We start from the raw sequence: 23,597 nt of genomic DNA on the forward strand, positions 1-23,597 counted from the left end.
TTTCTCTCCTTGGTCCTACAGATCCTGGATTTTTTGGCCTTCAAGCATTTTGCAAAGCTTTTGTACTATTGGGTATTTGTTTATTTATAGTAAAGTACTTAATAATTATTAGGTTGTTGTACTGTCGTATAGCTGTTTAGATGGCAGTGGCAATTTATACTGAAAAAATGTTTTTATTATGATTTTAACTATTTGTACAAGTGCCTGTGGTGAAGATGTAGTTGCTTTTAAAAACTTCGACTCATATATTCATTTACTTTTGGTATGAACCCTGATCTAAAAAAATAGACCAGAGATTGGGTTGTGTATTTAAAAGAGGAAAAGCGAAAGCTAATGTTCCTACACCTCAAATCATGAGTGAGTGAGTGGTTGGAAACCAGCAGTGAAGTTATCACAAACATAGCTTGACTCTTATTATAGTTTTACTAGTCTGCCACAAGCCAAAGGAGAAATTATTATTTCAGCAGATCTGAACAGCCTATGTTCTGAAATAAAAAAAACACCAAAAGTTTCTGTAATAAGCAGGTTGGTAACCTGAGTTTCTTCAACTTTAACAGGAGAGTTTATCCATTGTGAGCTTTTCTGAAGCCATTTGCTTTAGAGCTTATCTCTGCAAGAACCTAAATATCCTTCCTTAATTCCTGGAAAAATCATTTGTTGTGACTAGTGCCCTTTCCTCTTTCTGGAGCTCTATAAATTAAGAAGAAATAACCTTGTCATGTGTATTTAACCTAAACTCCAATTTATAGAGGATGTCAGACATGTAAGTGAGGATAGCTGTCTAAATGTAGAACAGAAATCTTTTCAGTCTTGGTTCATAGATGATGTAATTTCCTGAGAGAGCACAGCTTAAGCAATTCAGACTGATGTCCGGAATCTGATTGGGACACATATTTTGTGCAATAAATATTTTCTTGGCATTGTCCTTGTCTCCAGTTATTTCTTTTATGGTGAAACTGTCGCATTTTAAATATTTCTGTCATAGTGTTGATAGCTTTGGCTCTTTTTTCTGTGATTCTGACAGTTATAAGGTGCTGAGCAGAAAATAAAACTTTCTTTGTGGTGGGAGGGAGGATTTGGCGGCTGTTCATTTGTAATCATGGTCATGTCAGGAAAAACTGTTGATAATATTCTGTGTTAAATATATGAAACAATAGAATAAACTAGTTGACTGGAGATTTGGGATCCAGTTTTCAGAAGCGCAGGCACATACTTGAGCACCTCTTTTGCATGTACACTGCCCATAGCTGCATGTATAGTCACCACAATTTTACAGGCAAATTATGTTACCCGGGGTTATCTGAACCTAAAACTATGGTAACTAATCACTGTTTTTTAGGAGGTGTCAGGAAATAAATCAGTGGGGGACACACAGCACCTCCCTCTGATAAATGATTGGTACACATAAGAGTGCTTTCACCTAAAAACCCTTGTTTTTATTGAGTACAAAGCACACATCTAAACTAGCAATAGTCTAGAGTGTCCCAGAATATAGTTACCCGAAGTCTGAGGTTGTGCCGAGTGACAGCAGCAGGTTTCCGGTGGCCAGCCTTCCTCCTAGTTGCTAGGGAGATTGATGTTAGTGTCTTCTTGCTCGTAGAAAATCAAAACTTTTCCAAAGTACATGTTTTAACTAATTTTTTAAATAAGTAACTTAAAGAATAATTCAAAGTAACTTCTAATAGGCTAACAATTTCCCTAGCAACAGCAAAGAGCTCATAATTTCTACTTATTAGTAAAGCAACTCCAGCAAGAAACTTATAAACACAGGCACCCAGACCAACATCAGCTATCCTTGTTAGTAACACTGCAGTTGTGCAGATGTTTTTGTCTGCCTAAGCAAGGCCAAATTCTTCCTTGCTACGTGGTATCCTCACTTCCAATTTATGGTGGCTAAGTGCACAAGATGGCTACAGGCTATGTCAAGTCCAGTTCTCTCATAACAATTAGATGTGCATTTATTTGACTAACACTTCTGAAAATCCAGGTACATGATGTCCAATCATTGGGCTTATATCAGACTTGTGTTTTATCTTCCTTTTTTGTCACCTAGAAGTCATGGCTGACTTCTGCGCAGGTTCGCATGTGCATCTTCCTATTTTCCCCTAAAACACACTTATTTTTGCATGCACAACTTAGGCAGCTACTTTTGAAAATAAGTCCCTTTAAATTTTTGGAACCTCACACCAACTTCCTTATGCATTAGTCATCTTAAGTTACAAAATGCACTGCCCGTATATTTTTTTGAAAGTACTTCTTAAGAAGAACTTAGAAACATATGGAGTAATATGCACATTATAAAAAGGAAAATCCTGTTCTTGAGCCATGGATATAATAACCCTGATTAGAGCCAAGAGATAGACTAGGAGAGAAAATATAAACAAACAGTAAATGCTATTAACATAGATTATGAAACATGAAAAATAGGTATGCATTTTTTATTTCTTTATAGGAACATGATTGGTTTGAAATTGTCCATTAATTTCTGCATTACAGGTAAAATATTACTGTCATGGTTCAAGGGTAGTTGCGCCTCTGTCCCCCCTTCTGATCTCACTGAGTGCACTCCTTCCAGGTCATAGGCCATGAGCTGTCACCTCTCTGGGGAGGAATCCCACGATTCTCCCACTCTTAGAGCAGGGTGGTAGGCTACAGAACCCTGTAATAATCAGGCTTACTCCACAATAGGTTCTACTAGACTCTGTACCTGTGGTTCTTCCCTCTGGGAACTTGTGACCAGTGGTGAATACATTGACCCAAAACAGCCTTCTTAAAACAAAGTATTGTTTAATCTTAACAAAACACAGAATAGCAAGGGGAAAGGTTTAAAACAACAAAACACATACATGTGTAGTTATCTTTCTGTCTTCCATTTAGGGGGACCTGTTAGTCTATCTTCTATCTTTTCAGCCTCTGGGGCCTAGTTCACCTTAGTTCAAAAACCGTGTCCCCCTCCCATTCAGGGAGTGTCTCTCTTTTAATCCCTTTCAGATTTTGATCTGCCCTCCCTTCATTGGGTGGGAGGGGTAATTCAGTTCTGACAAAGACAATCAGGCAAGCCCATCACAGGGAGGGAGGTAGCATATCATAGTTAATACTCCTGGATGTTTACTGAAGAGCTATTATCTGGGCTATTGTCCTTCTTTCTGGGTAAGTTTCCTGACCACCGGGCTATTGAATTAACCTAATATAGGCATACAATAAAAATCTTTAAAGTACTCAGACAAACACATAGCGTATATAGTATTCATAGTAGGGCTGTCAAACCATTAAAAATTAATAGCGATTAATCATGAGATTAAAAAAAGTGATTAATCGCAGTTTTAATCACACTGTTAATAATAGAATATAATTTATTTAAATATTTTTGGATGTTTTTCTACATTTTTCAAACATATGTGAATTACAACACAGAACACAGTGTATAGTGCTCATTTTATATTATTATTTTGATTACAAATATTTGCACTGCAAAAATGATAAAACAAAAGAAATAGTATTTTTCAATTCACCTCATACAAGTACTGTAGTGCAATGTCTTTATTGTCTAGCAGTGCGATTAAAACTGTGATTAATCATGACTAATTTTTTTAATCTAGTTAATTTGTTTTGCGTTAACTGCTTGAGTTAATTGTGATTAACAGCCCTAATTCATAGATTAATACAGGCAACTCCAAATCTGTCACAGCTATGCACCAAACAAGTGTTTAATTGAAATTTCCTAAGAGACTTTGTTAGAATATATTAAGTCACACTTTACTTGAAAGATACATTTATAAATAGTTTATAAAGTATTAATAAAAGATGAATAGATGTTTTTAATAAATGATTAATCAATTGTTATAGAGGCCAACAGGTTCTGTATAACCATGGTTTATTACCATCTATAACACCTCCTACTAATGTGCTTATAACTATTTATAAAACACATCCTACTCATGTCTGTAACATGCTTATAACATTTATTAACCATTAATTTATTTGTAACTGTTGTACAAGAGCTAGCAATGAAGACATTCAAAACTTAGTTGTGTCGAGGAACGCTCAGTGCGACAGAGAAAAAGTTCCCATTATCAAAATTTGCAATAGATTAGATAATAAACTATGTGCATTTTGTATTGACAGATGTGCAATATAAAATACTGTCTGAGACTTCAAATTATCCAGGTCATCTGTATCAACAATAGGCTATCAACTAGTTCCATCTCTGTGTTGCATATTGCAGTAAATACAATTTTTACATGACTATAAGATGACACATAGGGGTCTAAAAATATAAACAAAACTGAAGTGTAACATTTTATGGACAGATATATTGATACCGCTAACGGTGATTACATGGAGTTGCATGAGCCAATGCATTGCAATGGAGATATCTGTTCTCTCTGCTCAGAAAAATACAGCACAGTAACTCATTTAAGTAGACTTACTGTTATAGTTACAGTAAAATGGGTAGAATTGTGCGTTGGTGCATCAACTCAAGGGAGGTCTCCAAAGAAAGCATTTTGTATCAGTTGTCATACATTGCATTATGTACATAATTAAAATCAAAGATAAGTACATTTTCAACACTAGTGCACAGTATGTTAAATAATAATAATAATGGGAGTCACACATTTAGGAGGGTTGCATGTTTACTTTTTAGCAAATTGTACTGAAATATTTATTCTCACAGGCCCAAATACCCATGATGTTATGTTACTGTTGCAGACTCTCCTACAAATGCTTTAAACCTGGAGAGTTGAGATTTCCTGGCATTGTATACTAATGTATTTTGCAATGGCAGAAACAGCAGGAACTCCAGACCGTCTGGCTACTGGTCGGCGGTTTCTACTTTTTTTTTCAATTAGAATATTTTAAAAATGTATTGTATATAGTGGAATTAGAACCTGTCCCAATTATGAAATAGATGTACAAATACCCACAACATGGGTCAAGAAAATTCTCAGTGCTAGGGTTACATTGTATATAATGGGCATGATTTCCAAAAGGGCTGAGCATCAGCCTAACTCTGCTCCCATTAAAGTCATTGGAAGTTAACAATGTTAAAAACCGCTCCCCAAGAAAGAGAGCTCTTAAATTGGCAAGTGATCCCACTTGCATGAGTTTTGTAACATTCTAACTCCGCTGATTTCAGGGGAGTTATTCTTGGTTTAGATCAGTGTGAGATCATGGTTTTTTAGTTTGGAAAAAAAAATAATCAGTCATTACAGTTGCCTAGTTCTGAAATATGTAGTATTTAACATTCATTGGTTTTAGATTTAAAACAAATGTATACAGAAAATTCTGCGAAAAGAAAATTACCTCAACTCTTGAAATCTCTAAACATTTCAAGAATTATTACGCATGGGATAATACCAATGTTCCTGTTCATTTTTAACCAAAAATTATGACAGCCGTTTGTACTTTGGGTAGTGTTCAGTTGCATTCCTTCCAGTTTTTCTTTGTATTGAATATTCTTGAAGTTTAAAATGTTTTCTTCATATGTTTAATATTCATGGTAAACACATTCTATGCGAAGATTTGTAAGGCACGTTGGACACACTTGCTATGAGGCAAGATTATACATAGACATTTTAACATGATATCCAGAAAAGTGCACTAAGTCCCTTTCCTGATAGATACATCTTTCTTTGTTGTTATCTCTTTTTCTATTTTATTTTAAATATATTATTTTGGTGGTTCAGAAAGTGAAGGCATGATAGCATTGGCTAAATCGAGGCAAAAAATGCAAACAGTTAAAAAACAATCTTCTTCATACAGATCTCAGTTCTGACAATCCTAGTTGTTAATCTAATCCTCTACCTCTTCTAAACAAACACTGCCTTAAATTGTTTGTGAACAAAATGCTTGGTTTATTTTTGTGGTCTTAACTTTCTATCTACTTACATACCACAATGACCCAATGGAGTTCTACGATTTACACCAGCTGAGGATGTGGCCCTGAGACTTTGCCTCTTGTCCTGAGTTAGGGCCAGCACATAGTTGCACTGTGGCGAGCAGCCCACGGAAAGAACTGTGACTCCAAGTCACAATCCCTTCCTGGTTCCCACCCTTGATCCACAGAGAAGTATTCTGCTGCTGGCCCGTATCTGCAGCACACTACTTTTCCCTCCTCCATGGCTAAACTGTTTTTCCCAGGGGCCAGAGTCAGAGCTCTGCCTAATTCCCAATCCTCTCCACCCTCTCATCTGTGCATGAGGTCAATGGCAGGCCCACAGAGCTTGCTCCCCATTTACGCTCCCTGCCTCCTCCATGCATAGGCTGATGATGCAGGGAGGTAGTTTGCAAGGTCACTAGAACTGAGTGATGGTTTCTTTTGTTCTGGTCAGAATTATGAATGTTTTAGGGTAGGTAGTAAATTCCCTTTGTCAAGGGAGATGTTGATAATCTCTGTTCAGAGGGGTCTCAGGTTCTGTCTGCTCTTGTATCATCCAGAAAATATCTATATATCTAAGTACTTAGATACAATGATAGGCTGTATACAAAACCCCAAGACAGATAGGAAGGCCAGAGAATCACTGTCAGAGGTTGGTAGCTCTGGCTGCCATTTAAGCTTCCATTACTTTTTTATGAATAGGCTGGATTCTTAGAAGGGAGGGTGTTGTGTTTCTGGTCCTATGAGCAATGTGTTGTTCTTGATAGCCACATGCACGTGATTTTCTCTGTGAAAAAGATGACAACTCCACCCAGTGAGTGGTTCTGGCTTCTGGGCTTAAGTGAAGACAGTCTGAGTTTATGGAGCCATTTACTATCTGGAATAGTTCTACATAGTGAGCTTGCCGGTTCTATGGCCATCACACCAATGCCTGAGTTTTTTTCCTTCGTACTTTTCCTGTTATAGGTGATCTGAAAACCAGTTTTTCTGTATGGGAAGTGTTGCTTTGCTGCTAAAATGTCTGCAGCAGTAGTCAGGAAGTGGCTATAGACCCATATGACAATGAGGTTTTTATTCCAAAGCATCTGTCTTGTATATAGTTCATTGCAATATGTAATAATAGTTCAAGTACAGCACTGAGGCTGATCTAACTTACAGTGTGGGACAGGCAGAAGATGTAATGGTGATGTAATGCAATCCTCCTGGGGTGAGGGGGTCATCAGCAGTGGGATCAAACCTGGGACATCTGAACCGAAACAGAAAAGCTTCTACTACCTCAGCTAAAAGATCCAGGTCTGTTTATTAACTTAGAGCTAGTGGCAGAATCATAAAACATGTGGTCCAGCCACTAGCAGAGGACAAAGAGCCACACTCTGTACGCAGTTACGGTAGCATAAAGTTACTTTCCCAAGACCCCTCTGCCTTTTCAGTGCCTTAGCCAAGCACAGCTTGGGAGGAACTGATATTTGGGCCCTCTGGTTTTAGGACATGGCCCACATCGTGGGACAATGAGAAGTGGCTATGATGGAAAGATGCAAAGTATTCTCTACCTACACTGGCCCAGCTCTGTTGGCCTGTGCAGTGTGTGTGGGACAGACATGGACCCACTCTCTCCTCACCCTCTTTGCCTCGTTTTGGGTGGCTAATTCCAACACCTGTTCTGGCCTGAAGTAGTCTTTGCAGTCAAGGGATACAAAGACAATAATTGCAGCTGGCCCTTGTGCAGTGGGAGTATGGTAAGCTGCTTGTGCCTTTTCATCCCCTCCTCCTTTGAAAGGACTGCCAAAATCTGGCCCTTAATTTTTTGTACAGTTGTTCATTCAAATCCATTCCTTCAGTGTAAAACAACCGAAGTCACAAAAGGGATTAATTTGGCCCATTACATTTTAATGACATTATTCTTGAAGGGGAGAGAACAATTTGTAGAAGCTTCAGTTTTATGCTGTTTCTAGGAAAGACATTTATTTCCAGCTGACAGGCACTGCTGTAATGTGGCCTTTGTTACAAGTGTGCTTAGTTTTATGTCCTATTTTGCTTTCTCCTCCTCAGAGGATTATGCCCAGCTGTGCAATGTTCCAGTTCCAGGATCTCGACGACCATATGGACAAGATGCTTTGGTTGACTTTGAGGAACACTATACCCCAGAAACTGATCCATTCTTTGTTGAAGACCGTAAGTAAATATCACTGTTATGTAAAATTCTTGAAAGCAGGATTATAACTTGGATTACTTCCCTGTAGTTGGCTTCATTCATCTGTTTGCTTCTGAGTAATGTGGCCTATTTATTTATGTTCTACTTATTCCTATTACATTAACTTTGTCCAGTGTTCAGGTTCCAGCGCCAGAGTTGTATATGAGCCCATTTGGGCCCAAAGTACAATATTATTTTGTTTAATATAGTGAAATAATGTGTGCCAGGTATACTAAATTTATATTTACCAACAGATTTACAGCTAAAGGTCAAAAAAAGCCAGTTTTCCTTCTCACAAACTAATTTTTCTTTGGAGCATGCGATTCAAACTCCTTTGGGGTATATTAATTATTTTTTTTAATTCTTCATGCCAGCTTTCCATGATTTTCCAGCAGAACTTATGTGGGGGAGGTGGAGTGTGTGCATGATGGTCTTACTCCAAAAAAATTGCCTAGCTTAGCATGACCACTGCGTATGATTTGCACAGGCTTTAGTTGGAATGCCAATGCACACATAAATGAATAGGTCATGGGGAAAGCAAAGGTCTTGCTACAGAATCTTATAGAAGTAGGGTTCTAAATTTATGCTTGAAAAATACCTGGGTTTTTTATTGAATAAGAGCCTGATCCATCTTGCTTTGAAGTCAATGGAAATCTGTTTGATCAGGACCTAGGCCAGGGGTTCTCAAACTTCATTGCACCGCGACGCCCTTCTGACATCAAAAATTACTACATGACCCCAGGAGGGGGGACTGAAGTTTGAGCCCACTCAAGCTCTGCCGCCCCGGGGGGTGCCAAAGCTGAAGACCAAGGGCTTCAGCCCCAGGCAGGTGGCCTATAACCTGAGCCCTGAGGCTTGGGCTTTGGCCCTGGGCGGTGGGGCTTGGGCTTCGGCCCTGGACCCCAGCAAGTCTAAGCCAGCACTGCTGACTCCATTAAAATGGGGTTGCGACCCACTTTGGGATCCCGACCCACAGTTTGAGAACCGCTGACCTAGATTACTTGGACTGCCTTGAATTCAGCTTACACCCTTATACCAGGGCTGAATTTGGTCCAGCATATTTCTTCAGTCTTATGTTAGAAACAAAATGGTGGTTACAAAAGGAACAGGCAATCCCAACTGCCTTGTACGTATAGCATGCAGGTACCACTTCTCTCTCACCCAACATGTCTCCCATTAAAATGAATTAATAAGTTAAAAGAAATAGTGCTAAAAGAAATCAAAATGATAGCTTTGAACAGGGCCAGAGGACTACAGTGAGTAGCAGAAGTTTGAGATGTATTCCCTTCCACTAATTGCACAAGTACTAGTAGGATGAAATTCAATAAGGACAAATGTAAAGCACTAAACTTAGGAAGGAATAATCAATTCCACAAATACAAAATGGGAAATGACTGCCTACAAAGGAGTTCTGCAGAAAAGGATGTGGGGGATATAGTGGGTCACAAACTAAATGTGAGTCAACAATGTAATACTGTTGCAAAGAAAACAAACACCATTCTGGGATGTATTAGCAAAAGTGTTGTAAGCAAGATACGAGATGTAATACTTCCACTCTACTCAGCACTGATAAGGCCTCAGCTGGAGTATTATGTCCAGTTCTGGGCACCACACTTCAGGAAAGATGTGAACAAATTGGAGGAAGTCCAGAGGAAAGCAAAATGGTTAATCAGAAAATCAAAAATGATTAAAGGTCTTGAAAACATGACCTATGAGGAAAGACTGAAAAAAATGGATCTGTTTAGTCTGGAGAAGAGAAGACTGAGGGGACATAACAGTCTTCAAGTACAGCAAAGGTTGTAATAAAGAAGAGGGTAGGAGATTGTTCTCCTTATCCACTGAGGACAGGTAAAGAAGAAATGGGCTTAAATTACAGCAAGCAAGATTTATGTTAGACATTAGGAAAAACTTCAACTCTAAGGGTAGTTAAGATCTGGAACAAATTGCCTACGGAGGTTGTGGAATCTCTGTCACTGGAAATTTTTAAGAACAGGTTAGACAAACACCTGCCAGGGATGGTCTCTAGATAATACTTAGTCATGCCGCAGTGCAGGGGACTGGACTAGATGACCTATTGAGGTCTCTTCCAGTCCTACATTTCGATGATTCTATTAAATATAGTCTACAGAAACCAGGGTTCATCTCTGTTTAATACCTAACAAACCTAGTAGACTTTATGCAGAGTTGTACAAAGCTAAACAATATTGACTTCTAACACTGATGAAAATTATCAAAGCACAATGAAAACCCCAGAAAGAGATGATAGTGTCCCCAATATGATGGAAGAGTGGGAGACATGCTTTCTATTCCAATGTCCAAATTATAAATGGGTGTAAAAAAATACTTCCTCAAATTATAAGCAATGATAAGACTTTCCATTAATAAGTGATTAGAGAACTGTGTGTAACCCTAGGAGATATTGAAGAGATATCAGAGCTAGGATCTGTCTAGCATCCTGCCACTAAATCAGAAACAATAATGCCAATGAACACAGAATATAACCCAGAACACATCTGTGAAACCCTATCCAGGGCAGATGCTTGAGCAAATGCTGTATATGCCTCGGCAAATACCCAAAGGTTTGATCCTTTTGGACATTTTAGCCAGTTGTATTGTTGTTAATAATGATAATTTTAATAATAAATATTTATTATATGGTAGTACTCAGAGATCCCAATTGGGATTGAGATCCCCTTGTGCTAGGTGCAATACAATCCCAGAAAAGAGACAGTTCTTGCCCTGAAAGACTTACAGTACAGATCTTGACATGCCAATTAAATATTTTTCAATTTTATTACCATCAGATTCTCTTAGAACTGCAAACAAATATTTGTTACTTGTTGCAAGCAAGTTTGAAAATAGACATGTGCAGTATGGATTATAGTGCAAACAATCTTGTTTTAACCAGTTTCAGCTGACGAAAAATTTCAGCATGCTATATGTGAGCACAGTGGAGAACAGATGATGTCTTTCATTTGTAAAGAATTTGTTCAAGAGCACCACCTTTTCCCTGCTTGACAGTGCTTGTTTTTCATAATTAGTCGTCTATATGATGGCCCAGCAAATGCCTGCAATGTAAAGGAGCCACTGTAAATGGATTAAAATATAATAGAGGTTGTTGAAAAGTTTCCTGCTATCTTGTAGTAAACCAAAATAATCTACTCAATAAATTATTGTATATCTGTAGCTTACTGCAGTTTACTATATTAATAGGAAACTTTGTAATGATCCCTACTGTATGTGAAGGTGTGTACTCAACAAAGTAAATATATGTTCAAGTTCATTTCTAAGTCTCCATGGTATGTGGCACCATTTTTGTTATGTTGATCTGTTCCACAAATCAACCTTATCCCAAACTGAGCGCATTTTGGCCACAAGTGGACATGAACCTGTGAAGTATCCAGACAACCTTGAAGAGCCAGTGCTGGACACACTAGATTTGTGCAAATAGAGGGCATATGGATGAGGACAGAGAGGGTACAATTAGAAAGGTAGGGCATGGATAGAGAAAATGTGAGATGAGGGAAAGAATGAGAGGGGCCTGGACTAATAAGGGAAAATGTGAAAAGGCAGATGGAAGGGAAGAACAGTAAAAGAGAGGAAGAGATTAATAGAACATATAGTTGAGGTGTATTATACATACCAAATATCTGTTAAAAATGATTCAAAATATATGAACAGGTTTTAGAAATACCAATGCTCTGTTTGTGGAGTTAATGTGTGAATTAAATGTCAGTAGAAAACCCCCTCTATGCCTCCCCTGCCATGCACACACCATGACCGCACAAAAAACCAAACCCCAATGTATTATTTAAACTGGATCAGGAGGGATGATATTAAATGCTGTGGACTTTTTCTCAAGTATTCTTTTTGATGTGGTTGGCTGCCATCTACAGTTCTGTTTGATTTATTGCTTCTAAGAATGGAAAGATAGTAAGACTGTTGTATAATGTTAACTTGTTGGTATTTAGATGAGCACGTTAATCTTACTGAAATTCAATGAGCATTTAAAATTTTTGAATAAGTTTTAAAATATATGCATTCTTCCCCTATTATTATTATGTTATTGTCTAGAGACCCTAAATCAGGGCTCAAGGTTTCATCATAACAGGCACTGTATGAACTAGTAAAACAAAGACAGTCCCTATCCCAGAGAGCTCACTACCTAGGATTATGACAAGACACAGTAAAGTAGTTTATAAGTATTTATATCAGTGCCCATCATCCAAGTATCTGAGTGACTCCTAAAGAGTTATTAGCCAAAACTACAATAGGCTAGTAGTCTAATTTCCTCTTACTTCACTCAAGGCAGTTGGGACTAATATTTTTTTGCATGTTTCATCTAGAGCAGGGGTGGGCAAACTTTTTGGCCCAAGGATATGGAAATTGTATGGTGGCCATGAATGCTCATGAAATTGGGGGTTGGGGTGGGGGTGAGGGCTCCGGCTGGGGGTGTGGGTTCTGGGGTGGGGCCAGGAGTTCAGGGTGCAGGAGGGGTTTCCAGGCTGGGGCAAGGGTGCAGGTGGGGGTGATGAGGGGTGCAGGAGGGTGGGACCGAGGGGTTCGGAGGTCGGGAGGGGGATGAGGGTTGGGGCGCGGGAGGGGGTGAGGAGTGGAGGCTCCAGGCAGTGCTTACCTCAAGCAGCTCCCGGAAGCAGCAGTATGTCCCCCCTCCAGCTACTACATGGAGGTGCGGCCAGGCAGCTCTGCATACTGCCCTGTCTGCAGGCGCCACCCTTGCAGCTCCCATTGGCCCCATTTGCTGGCCAATGGGAGCTGCAGGGGCAGCGCTTGCGGCGGGGGCAGCGTGCGGAGCCCCCTGGCTGTCCCTACGCGTAGGAGCCGGAGGGGGGATGTGCCGCTGCTTCCAGGAGCAAGGGCTGGATTAAAACATCTGAAGGGCCGGATGCGGCTCCCAGGCCATAGTTTGCCCACCTCTGATCTAGCATAATTACAATATAACTTCTTCCCTCCCCTTTTTATAGTAATATTTAGAAGAGCTTTTTATAGTTATTTTTCAAATTACCCTAAAATACTTCTACATCAACACTATAAACTATTATAAAGTCTGATTTTACAAGATTTTATTACAAAGTAATATTTTATCAGAGATAATTTATCAAAATGTCTCTCTGTTAAAAATGGATCAAAGCTTTTAACATTAGTTAAACACATTTCAAACAGCCATTTTTTTTCATCTTAAAATATTACTGTATTTTATTAGTACATTAAAAATTCCAGATGGAGCAGATCTGCTAAAGCTGACATATTTTCTACAAAGTTGAGTCACATCCCAGTAAACCCGAGACAATTAAAGAGTCTCACAATACAAAAAAAAAAAAAAAAAAAAGATTCAGCATCTCTCTAACTTATTTGTTTGCAATACTTTCTCCACCTAGGTTTTCTGAACAGCTTTGAGGAGTTACAAGCAGAGGAGTGTGGCATTCTGAATGGATGTGAAAATGGCCGGTGTGTGAGAGTCCAGGAAGGCTATACTTGTGATTGCTTTGATGGCTACCACTTGGACATGGCCAAAATGACTTGTGTTGGTGAGATTACAATGCAATATTTTACATACAATTCATTTTTTGTATTTTAGCAGATTTACTCACACAAGCAGACCCATTCACTTGACTTCAGTGGAACTACTTATGTGAGTAAAGTTACTCATTTGCTGTAAGAGTTTGCAGGAGCAAAACCTTTCTGACAAATGATCATCTGAATTATGTTAAACATTCTAAATCTATATATGATATATTGAAAGTCAGTTTTCACTTGAGCAGCCATCTCTGAATTCCTAGATCATTTGAATATCAGTGAATAGTTGTCCAAGGTATCCATGCGAAAAATGGGATTGTGAAGTGTATACTAATAATAATTAGCTAGGGAAACATACTATTCATAATAGTTATAAAAAGTATGTTAGCGTGCCTGTGTCAATTTCAGTCCTAAGCGAACTAGTATGGTAAAGGTACTATTAATTAAAAGACGCTCAGTAATAACTCACATCAATAAAATGTAATACATTAAAATGCAGAACAAGCTTTGGTTAAAATTTTCAAAAGTATCTAAAGAGAGTTAGGAGCCTAAGTCCCATTTTCAAAAGTTACTTAGGGACAGATTTTTAAAGGTGTTTAAGCACCTACAGGTTCAGATAGGTGCCTAGTGGGATATTCAGAAGTACCCATGTGTCTAACTCCCTTTGAAACCATAGAATTGGAAGGGACCTCGAGAGGTCAATCAATGGGAGTTAGGCACCTAGGTGCTTGTGAGAATTTCACTAGGCACCTATCTGAATCTTTAGGCACCTAAATATCTTTAAAAATCTGGCCCTAAGTCACTTTGGGAAATGTCATCCCTTATCTAGCTGTATCATATGTTTTCCCATATACATGTATATATATTCAAATGTATTTTCTGTCCTTGTTTCCCCAAGATTTTTTTAAGTGAATTTATTATTCATGTAAAGAACTGAACTGAGAGCACTGGAGACTGACATACTCTTATTATCTGCAGAACAGATGCAACTCTAGTAGCAGCACCATAAGCTTCTTAACACTGATCTTCCCTAATGACTGTCTTCACTGCCAAAAAAAGGTGTGGTTTTGCAATGAGATAACTAATGTATATTAGCTATATCTCTGTAAAATACTAGTGAAGGCAAAGGGTCTGTGGTTGTTACTGCAAAGTAGCTAGCTGAGGTCAACCACAGGTGATGGAGTATACTGTTGATTTTGTCTAACTGCATTGCAGTAAAAACTACTCGCACCATGTCTCGAATAGGATTTTACAGCAAGATAGTTACTACGCATTTTTTATCTCTCTGTAAAACAAACCAAAAAACCAACCACCTTTTTGGGCAATGAAGGCATAGCCCTACTGCATCTCAGTCCAGTGCTATAGAGATTTGCTGGAGGAGTGAGGTAGATTTCTTTTCACAACTATTAGTCACTGGCCTCTCTGCTAAGACTGCCAAATAATGCTAGTTGTATTTGTTTTCTTTTTTAATATGGCTATGTAAGAATTGTATTACACCAAGAACTGAGATCAACAATTCATTTCACGTAGACCACTGAACAGTCACCGGATGGCACTTTATGAGAAAGCTTCAAAGGATTAGTTCTTCCTCAAGTGAAGGTCCCTATTGTATTCCACTGTGGGTTATGCATGCACACCATGCTCTTGGAGTTGGAGAATTTGAAAGTAGTGTTCATTAATCTGTGCATGTGCCCTGACTTGTCTTGTGCTTCCATCCGAGGCGATAAAGAGCAGGGCAGACCGACCACATCTCCAATTCCTTCTCACCGCTGCATAGTCTGGTTTGGAACCTTCAGTGCCGTTGTCTCTGACGCAGTTCTAATAATTACAGTTGTAAATAGTTTTATCAGTTTTAGCCGTACTTTTTCTAATTTTATTTGTTTCTTAGTTTTAGTAGTTACTAGTTTTAACAGTTAGATTAGAATAGACTTCGGTGATTTTCACCGTCTGTCCTCCTACCTGGTAACTCCTGTTCAAGTACTAGACTACTCCTAGAACTCTGGGCTTCAAACTCTGTGCCTCTTGCTCACAATCCTTCTCAGTCACCGACAACCACCAACGCTGCCTCTACTGCCTGGGAGAAACTCGCATACCGGCTAAGTGCAGTATTTGCCGGTCCTTCCCCAGCCATCTCCAAGAAGGCTGAGTACTTGTTCTCTGGAAGTATGTCATGGAGATGGCCCTGAGACCTCATTTGGACCCAGGCCAGGGAACCCTATCTGTATGTCAGCCTGATTTAGCAAGGAGTGTGCCATGTGCTCCTGCATCAAACTCCGGTGCCAGCAGAACCGCCCCCACAGACCCATGGCGGGGCCTACTCAGGAGATTAGCAAGCACTCCCCTAAGTCTTCCTCCAAGTCCAAGGAACTGAACATTCCCTCCACTAGCTCGGCTCAAGGGAATGTAGCACGTTCTAAGTCCCACAGGCATGAGAAGAAGACCCATAAACAATGGGATTCAATGGTTCCTTCCAGGCAGCAAACCATTGGTACCGCCATCTCCAGCACCTCGCAAGACGCTCCCACACCAGGAAGACTTCAGCAACGGTACTGGCGACCGGAAAAGAGAGAGTACTCCTTATACCAAGGAGATCCAGATCCATGGCTGCACCCCAAGATGTCTTTCCCTTACCGAATCCAGATTCTCCTCCTCCATAGGGTCCCTCCACTTCCAGAGAACTCATATCTCCGCCACAGGATATGCCTACAATATTGGGTCTATCACCCTCCTCACGTGTGTTATACACCAGTGGTCCAACCTGATCCAGCTAGATTCCCATCCTCATAGCTGGACAAAACTGTGACTGCGTCATCCCCTTCCCCAATGGATGACTTCAGACAGTTTCAAGACCTTTTACAGAGAGTTGAGTGGAAACTCCAAATCCAGCTGGAAGAGATCCAAGACTCACAGCATAAGTTTCTGGACATTCTTCACACTTTGGGACTGACAAGAACAATACTGCTGATCGACGAAGCCATACTGGAGGCATCCAGAACAGCATGGCACACCCCTGCCACATCTACCACCACCCCTAAAGGAGTGGAGAGACACTACTACATCCCGGCCAAAGGCTCAGAATTCCTCTTCTCTCACCCAGCTCCAAATTCACTGGTAGGTCAGGCTGCTGTGAAGAGGGCTAAACAACAACACCTTTGAGCCACACCTATGGACAAGGAAGGGAAGCATTTAGATATACTTGGGGAAAGGAAAAGTCTTCTCTTTTTCCAATTTACAATTCAAGATAGTCAATTATCAAGCATTGTTGTCTACTTATGACTTCCTGAATTTTGCTGAATTCAAGGAATTTGCTAATAGTCTCCCGTCAGATTGTGCCTGCTTTCAGGCCCTGGTCAAGGAAGGGAAACTCTTAGCCAGAACTGCCCTCCAATCTGCAGTGGACATGGCTGATACTTACTCCAGGGCCATGGCTATGGCTATTGTGATGCATAGAGTGTCTTGGCTTCATGTTTCTGGTTTTCCTAGGGAGGTCCTAGGAGGATCTGCCTTTTGACGAATCCCATCTCTTCAAACAGAAGACAGATGACTCTTTGTATACACTAAAAGCCTCCAGGGCCACCCTTCACTCATTGGGCATCTACACTTCTGCCCCAAAATGAAAGTTCCACCTTCCGTTGTCCAAACAGAGGTACAGGTCTCCACAATTTTACCAGCAGAGACCCTATGAACTTCCACGCAAATGACAAAAGGTCCAAAGTTCTCGCCCTGGGCCCTCTTCTCAGGCTTCAACATCTCAAACCCAACCACAAGCCATGAGATATTTTTTACATGAGCTTAAGAACCACCACCCGCTGAACCTAATGCCTCATGACCCTTCAACTCCTTTTGGGGGTCATTTAGCATTCTTTTTCCATGCTTGAAGCATGATAACAATGGACAAATGGGTGCTGAATGTCATCCGCCATGGCTATACCATCAAGTTTGCAATGCTACCTCCTCCAAGACCCCCACTGTCTCCTTTCAGGGATCATTCTCACAACAGTATTCTTGCCCAAGAGGTGAACTCCTTATTTACCACAAGGAGCAGTAGCACACCTTCCTCTCAAATATCAAGGAACAGGGTTCTACTCAACTTATGTTCTGATATCCAAAAAGAAAGGCAACCGAAGACCAGTCCTCAACCTCTGCCACCTCCGCCATTTCATCTGCAAACTCAAGTTTCGCACGGCCACATTGGCGGCGATAATTCCATCCTTAGAAAAAGGCATGTGGTTCATGGCTCTCAGTATAAAGGACGCTTACTTCCACGTTGATATTCGCTCTGCTCACAGACGTTTTCTCAGATTTATGGTGGGCTCCAACCATTTCCAATATAGAGTACTACCCTTCAGGATAGGTACCTCTCCCAGAGTTTTTACCAAAGTATTTTCTGTAGTAGCAGATCACATCAGGTATTATGGTCTCCTTGTTTTTCCATACCTCAACAACTGGCCCATAGGTGCCAGGAAGCCCAAGAGTTGACCTCTATGTTACTCAGCCTCCTTTTTTCACAGGGAGTCAGCGTCAACATTGAAAAGTTGATCTTCAACCCCAAGCAATCATTGCACTTCATTGGGGCTACCCTAAACTCTATCACAGCATGGGCATACCTATCCACAAACAGATTTCAGGCAATGAATGTCTTCATAGCTCACATCATGAACAACCCTCGTGTACTAGCCAAGACTTGCTAATCTCTACTTGGCCACATGGCCTTATGCACTTATGTGACCCCTTTCGCGAGACTTCACCTTCCCTGCCTTCAGACATGGCTTCGTTCAGTCCATATACTCACCGGGCCGTCACTCTATGAACCTCATGCTGACAGTCCCAGCCAAGGTACTGTCATCCCTTCTATGATGGACAGACTCACATCACACACGTGTGGGAGTCCTCTGTCTTCCCTCTTCCCCAGACAAAACTATCATCACTGACATGTCCCTGTTAGGCTAGGGGGCCCATATGGACATCTCGAGAATCCGGGTTGCACATCAATATCCTGTAGGGTGACCAGATGACAGAGGTCAAATATCGGGACGCGGGGGGGGGGGGGGGGGGGCGGAGCAAAAAAAAAAAAAAAAACAAGTCGGTGGCGGAGCAAAAAAAAACAAGCAGGCGGCGGAGCAAAACAAAAAAACAAAAAAAACTGCCGGAGCACAGGAAAAACTGAGAAATCACCGGCAGCTCCACGCCCCGCCCCCCCCCCCCCAGCTTGCCTCTGCTCCGTCTCCACCTCCCCCCTCGGGGAGGGAGGGGGGCAGCATGCAGAGCCCCCCCCCCCCCCGCCAGAGGGACCTGCCAGGGGGCCAGGTGAGTCCCAGGCAGTGCTAGCCTTACCTGGAGCGGCTCCCAGGAAGCATCCAGCAGGCAGGTCCCGTCCCTCTGACTCCTAAGGTCAGGTCAGGTCGAGGGGGGCGGGGGCAGGGGCAGGGGGGCTTGCTGCCGGCACGGCTCGCTGCCGGCGCCTACAAGCCCCGCCCCTGCAGCACACAGTGGAGACCTACTCGCCGTCTCTGTGCGTGCCTGGGGAGTGGGGCTGCAGCACTCCGCAGGCTCCTGCCGGCCGGCGGGCGAGCGAGCGCCGGGAGTTCAGCTGCGCTGCCCCAGGCCCAGGAAGAAGAGGTGAGCGGCGCCGGCAGCACCGGCTTGTGTCCTCCACCAGACGGTCCCCCGATATCGGGACAAAGTGCATCCCGACCGATGTAAGGTCAGGACGCGGGACAAGTCCCCTAAAATCGGGACTGTCCCGATAAAATCAGGACGTCTGGTCACCCTAATATCCTGGAACTTGTAGCAGTAAGGAAGACGTGTGAATTCTTTTCTTCCACTCCTTTGCTCTCATTGTGTCCTGGTCATGTCAAACACCACCACCCCGGGTTTCTACATCAACAAACAAGGGAGAACAAAATGTGCCGCTGTATGCACAGAAACAGTCAATAGCTGGAACTGGTGCATCAACAATCAGATCACCCTGTCCGCAGCTTACCTTCCAGGAATGCAGAATGTGCCTGTGAACTCACTCAGCAGACACTCTGTGATCGACCACAAGTGGGAACTTCACAACAAAGTGCTACACAACATTTTAGCACAATGGGAGAACCCAGCCAGAAACCTATTTTCTTCTCAAACAAACAGCAAGTGTGCCACTACTGCTCCAGAGGAGCCCTCAGTTACCACTCTAGGGCAATGCTCTCCTTCTCTCCTGGTCAGACCAACTCAACTGTGCCTTCCCTCCACTACCACTCCTACCTCAGGTACTACACAAAATCGTAAGTCACCACAGTTCTTGATTGCAATCGCCGAGAGGATGAAAGGGCTCCCCGTCTCATCCCAGCATATTTCATCGTGGATCATGTCCTGCATCAGAACGTGCTACGGCCTAGCTAAAATTCCAGCCCCACCGTTAACGGCGCACTCCACAAGAGCACAGGCGTCATCTGCCGCATGCCTTGCGCAGGTCCCTATCCAAGACATATGCAAGGCAGCAACATGGTCCTCTATCCACACCTTTATGTTGCACTACACTATCACCCAACAGGTGAGGGACAATGCAGCCTTCAGCAGGGCAGTACAGTAACTCCTCACTTAAAGTCGTCCCGGTTAACGTTGTTTCATTGTTACGTTGCTGATCAATTAGGGAACATGCTTGTTTAAAGTTGTGTAATGCTCCTTTCTAACATGGTTTGGCAGCTGCCTGCTTTGTCTACTGCTTGCAGGAAGAGCAGCCCGTTGCAGCTAGCTGGTGGGGGCTTGGAACCAGGGTGGACCGGCAGCCCCCATCAGCTCCCCCTATCAGCTCCCCACTCCCCTAAGTTCCCTGTGCAGCAGCTGCCCAGCAGGCTAGCAGTTGCAGCTGTCCTTCCCCCCACTGCCATGTGCTGCTCCTGCCCTCTGTCTTGGAGCTGCTCCCCAAGACTCCTGCTTGCTGTGCGGGGGGGACGGTAGGGAGGGAAGGAAGAGGGGGGCTAATGTCAGGGTGTCCCCCTCCCCCCTGCTCCTGCACCCCGCTTACCCCATCTTCCATAGAGCAGGGGGGACACACCAGGGCTCAGGACGGAGGGAGCTTGCAGCAGCTGCAGTCTCAGCAAGCTGATCTAATTAACAAGGCAGTGAACTTAAATGGGAAATGTAGAATGAGAGAGTTAACCCTTGAGGGCTCAGCCAATTGCTAGTTCATCATTTAGCAGTAAGGGAAATATCCCACCTTCTGACTCCTCCACCTCAACCAATCTTCACAATCATCATCACTGTGTACCAGTATTAAATTGTTTGTTTAAAACTTATACTGTGTGTGTGTGTGTATGTGTGTGTGTGGGGGGAATTGGATTCGCTTAACATCGTTTCGCTTAAAGTTGCATTTTCAGAAACAGAACTACAATGTTAAGTGAGGAGTTATTGTACTACAATCAGCAACTCGGTGAACTCCGACCCCTCCTCCGTCAAACCTGCTTGGGAGTCACCTATTGGAATGGACATGAGCAATCATGCGAAGACGGTTACCTACTTTTTGTAACTGTTGTTCTTTGAGATGTGTTGCTCATGTCCATTCCAAATCCCACCCACCTTCCCTGTGTCGGAGTATTCCAGCAAGAAGGAACTGAGCAGGCAGTGGGTCAGCAGGGACTTATATACACCACCATAAAGGCGCCACGCCAGGGGGCTCCACAGCCGACCCGACGGGTACCACTAGAGTAAAACCTTCCAACGACCATGCACACAGCACGCGTACACACCTATTGGAATGGACATGAGCAATCACTCAAAGAAGAACTCGAAGCTATGATGGCAGACCTGCCATTTACAGTATTTCACAAGAATTAAGTCTCCTTAGGCTTACACCTGAATTTTTTCCCAATCCATTCACTTACCCGTTTTCTTCCCAAAACCTGCACACATCTGCAGAAGAACATAGACTCCATTCCCTCAACATCCAACAAGCTTTGGCCTTTTACCCGCAAAGAACAAAAACAATCAGGAAGTCCCTTACGCTGCTTATTGCGGTAACAGAGAGAATCAGGTGACAGGCCATCTCTACCCAGAGAAACTCCAAATAGATTTCCGGCTGCATTAAACTCTGCTACTAGCTGTTGAACCTACTGTGCTCCCCCCCCACACACACAGGGGTATGGGGTCACTCCATTAGAGCTCAAGCAATGACCATGGCATCCCTTCAAGATGAGTCTTTCATAAACATATGTAGAGCAGCCATGTGGAGTTCTGTCCACACATTTGCAACACGCTATACCTTGGTGCAGGACTCAGTGGTGGATGCCTCCTTTGGCACAGCAGTTCTCCACATGACCCTTCCATCCTCCTCCTTGTACCCTCCTCTAACTCAGGTATTACTTTCAATCACCCACAGTGGAATACAGTAGGGACCATGACTCAAAGAAGAGGAGGAAGTTACTTACCTGTAACTTGAAGTTCTTTGAGATGTGTGGTCCCTATTTGTATTCCACTTCCCACCCTCTTTCCCCTCTGCTTCAGATCTGTCAAATTCACAGTGGAGAAGGAACTGGAGATGCGGTCAGTCCGCCCCGCCCTTTATTGCCTCAGACAGAAGCATAAAGAAAGTCAGGGCACATGCATGGACCAATGGACACTACTTTCAAATTCTCTGACTTCGGGCACATGGTCCATGTGCATAATCCATAGGAGAATACAGATCAGGACCACACCTCGAAGAGCCTCCTCATTTTTTGTTGGTAAATATCAATTTCACCATGCACACACAAACTGACAAAAAAAAATTCCTTCAATGATTGAAATTTATAGATAGGCAAAGTAAGAAAAATGCTGCTTCAGAACTTATTAGAGTTTGACTGAGGATATTTACTTTGTATATTTTGACATGCGATGTTGACAATTAGTTTTTTAACAGTTATAAAACTTTAATTTTTTGAATCTGTGTCTACTGTCATTAAACAATTGTCTGACCCCACCCAAAAAAATTTCCTCTGACTGCAAAAATTTTCACAGATAAAAATTGAAATGTTTAAAATCCATAATTTTGTGCAAATGTGAAAATGTATATAGATAAAAATAGAAAAAAGCTTAAAATAAACATTGATATTTTCTGTTGAAATTAGAAAAAAATAAAAATCAAATTCTGCCAAACCTATTTAGAAGTGAGTATTAATAATAATTGTTTGTTTATTAACAGCCTGGATTGAATTCAAACTAGTGATTTAGCAGTGAAAGTCTCTTTAAACCATTACTGATTCCCTATGATATCCACTCCACTGTTTTCTTTTCCATTAAATGTGTATTCATTAAAAAGCTTTTGACCCTCCCTAATATAGTTCTGCCTAATCTGAAGTTAATACACAGTTTATCACTTTTTATACATGTTCTACCATTGATGATGATAGAAGTTAATTTAATGCATCCAGGGGGAAATAGTCTTTGTGGAGGAAAATGGCAACATTGACATGTTTAGTTATACTGTAGTTTTATCTACATGTTCTGGTGTGTCTGTTTTTGCAGATGTGAATGAATGCAATGAACTGAACAGTAGGATGTCTCTCTGCAAGAACGCCAAGTGCATTAACACAGAAGGTTCGTACAAGTGTTTGTGTCTGCCAGGCTATGTACCTTCAGACAAGCCAAACTACTGCACACCACTGAACTCAGAAATAGACAGTGAACTGGAGTAGAGGAGAATCTACATAACCTAAGCCCATATACTCTGCACTGTATAAAGAAAAGGAAGAAATGTATTTAACTTGAGCTGAGGATGCACCTAATTTAGAGTGATGACTATATGGAAAACAGCATTAAAATGTGTTTTCTTGAAGGTGAAATGTGATGGGTTGATATTCATCAGCTTCACTGAAATGACAGACCAAATGGACACATTTCTCTATATGGAAGAAAATCAAGTATATAGTGTGTTCATAAGTACAACTCATTGGAAATGGGCAAAACAGTGCTGTTATTTTAAACAGAAGAGGGGGTGGTTGTTTTGGTTTTTTTGTTTTTACTTTTGCTTGA

At 41.8% G+C, this 23,597-nt stretch overlaps 1 protein-coding gene across 1 annotated transcript in view; it reads left to right on the forward strand.

Moving 5' to 3' along the window:
* The window catches only part of LTBP1 (latent transforming growth factor beta binding protein 1), a 320,752-nt gene extending 297,492 nt beyond the window's left edge, over positions 1–23,260 (forward strand). Inside the window, 3 exon segments of the mRNA XM_065401641.1 lie at positions 7,928–8,050; positions 13,469–13,618; positions 23,091–23,260. Coding sequence (XP_065257713.1) covers positions 7,928–8,050; positions 13,469–13,618; positions 23,091–23,260 — 443 coding nt within the window.
* The last annotated feature ends 337 nt before the right edge of the window (positions 23,261–23,597 follow it).

Source organism: Emys orbicularis, chromosome 3, assembly GCF_028017835.1.
Source record: "Emys orbicularis isolate rEmyOrb1 chromosome 3, rEmyOrb1.hap1, whole genome shotgun sequence".
Lineage (NCBI taxonomy): Eukaryota > Metazoa > Chordata > Testudines > Emydidae > Emys > Emys orbicularis.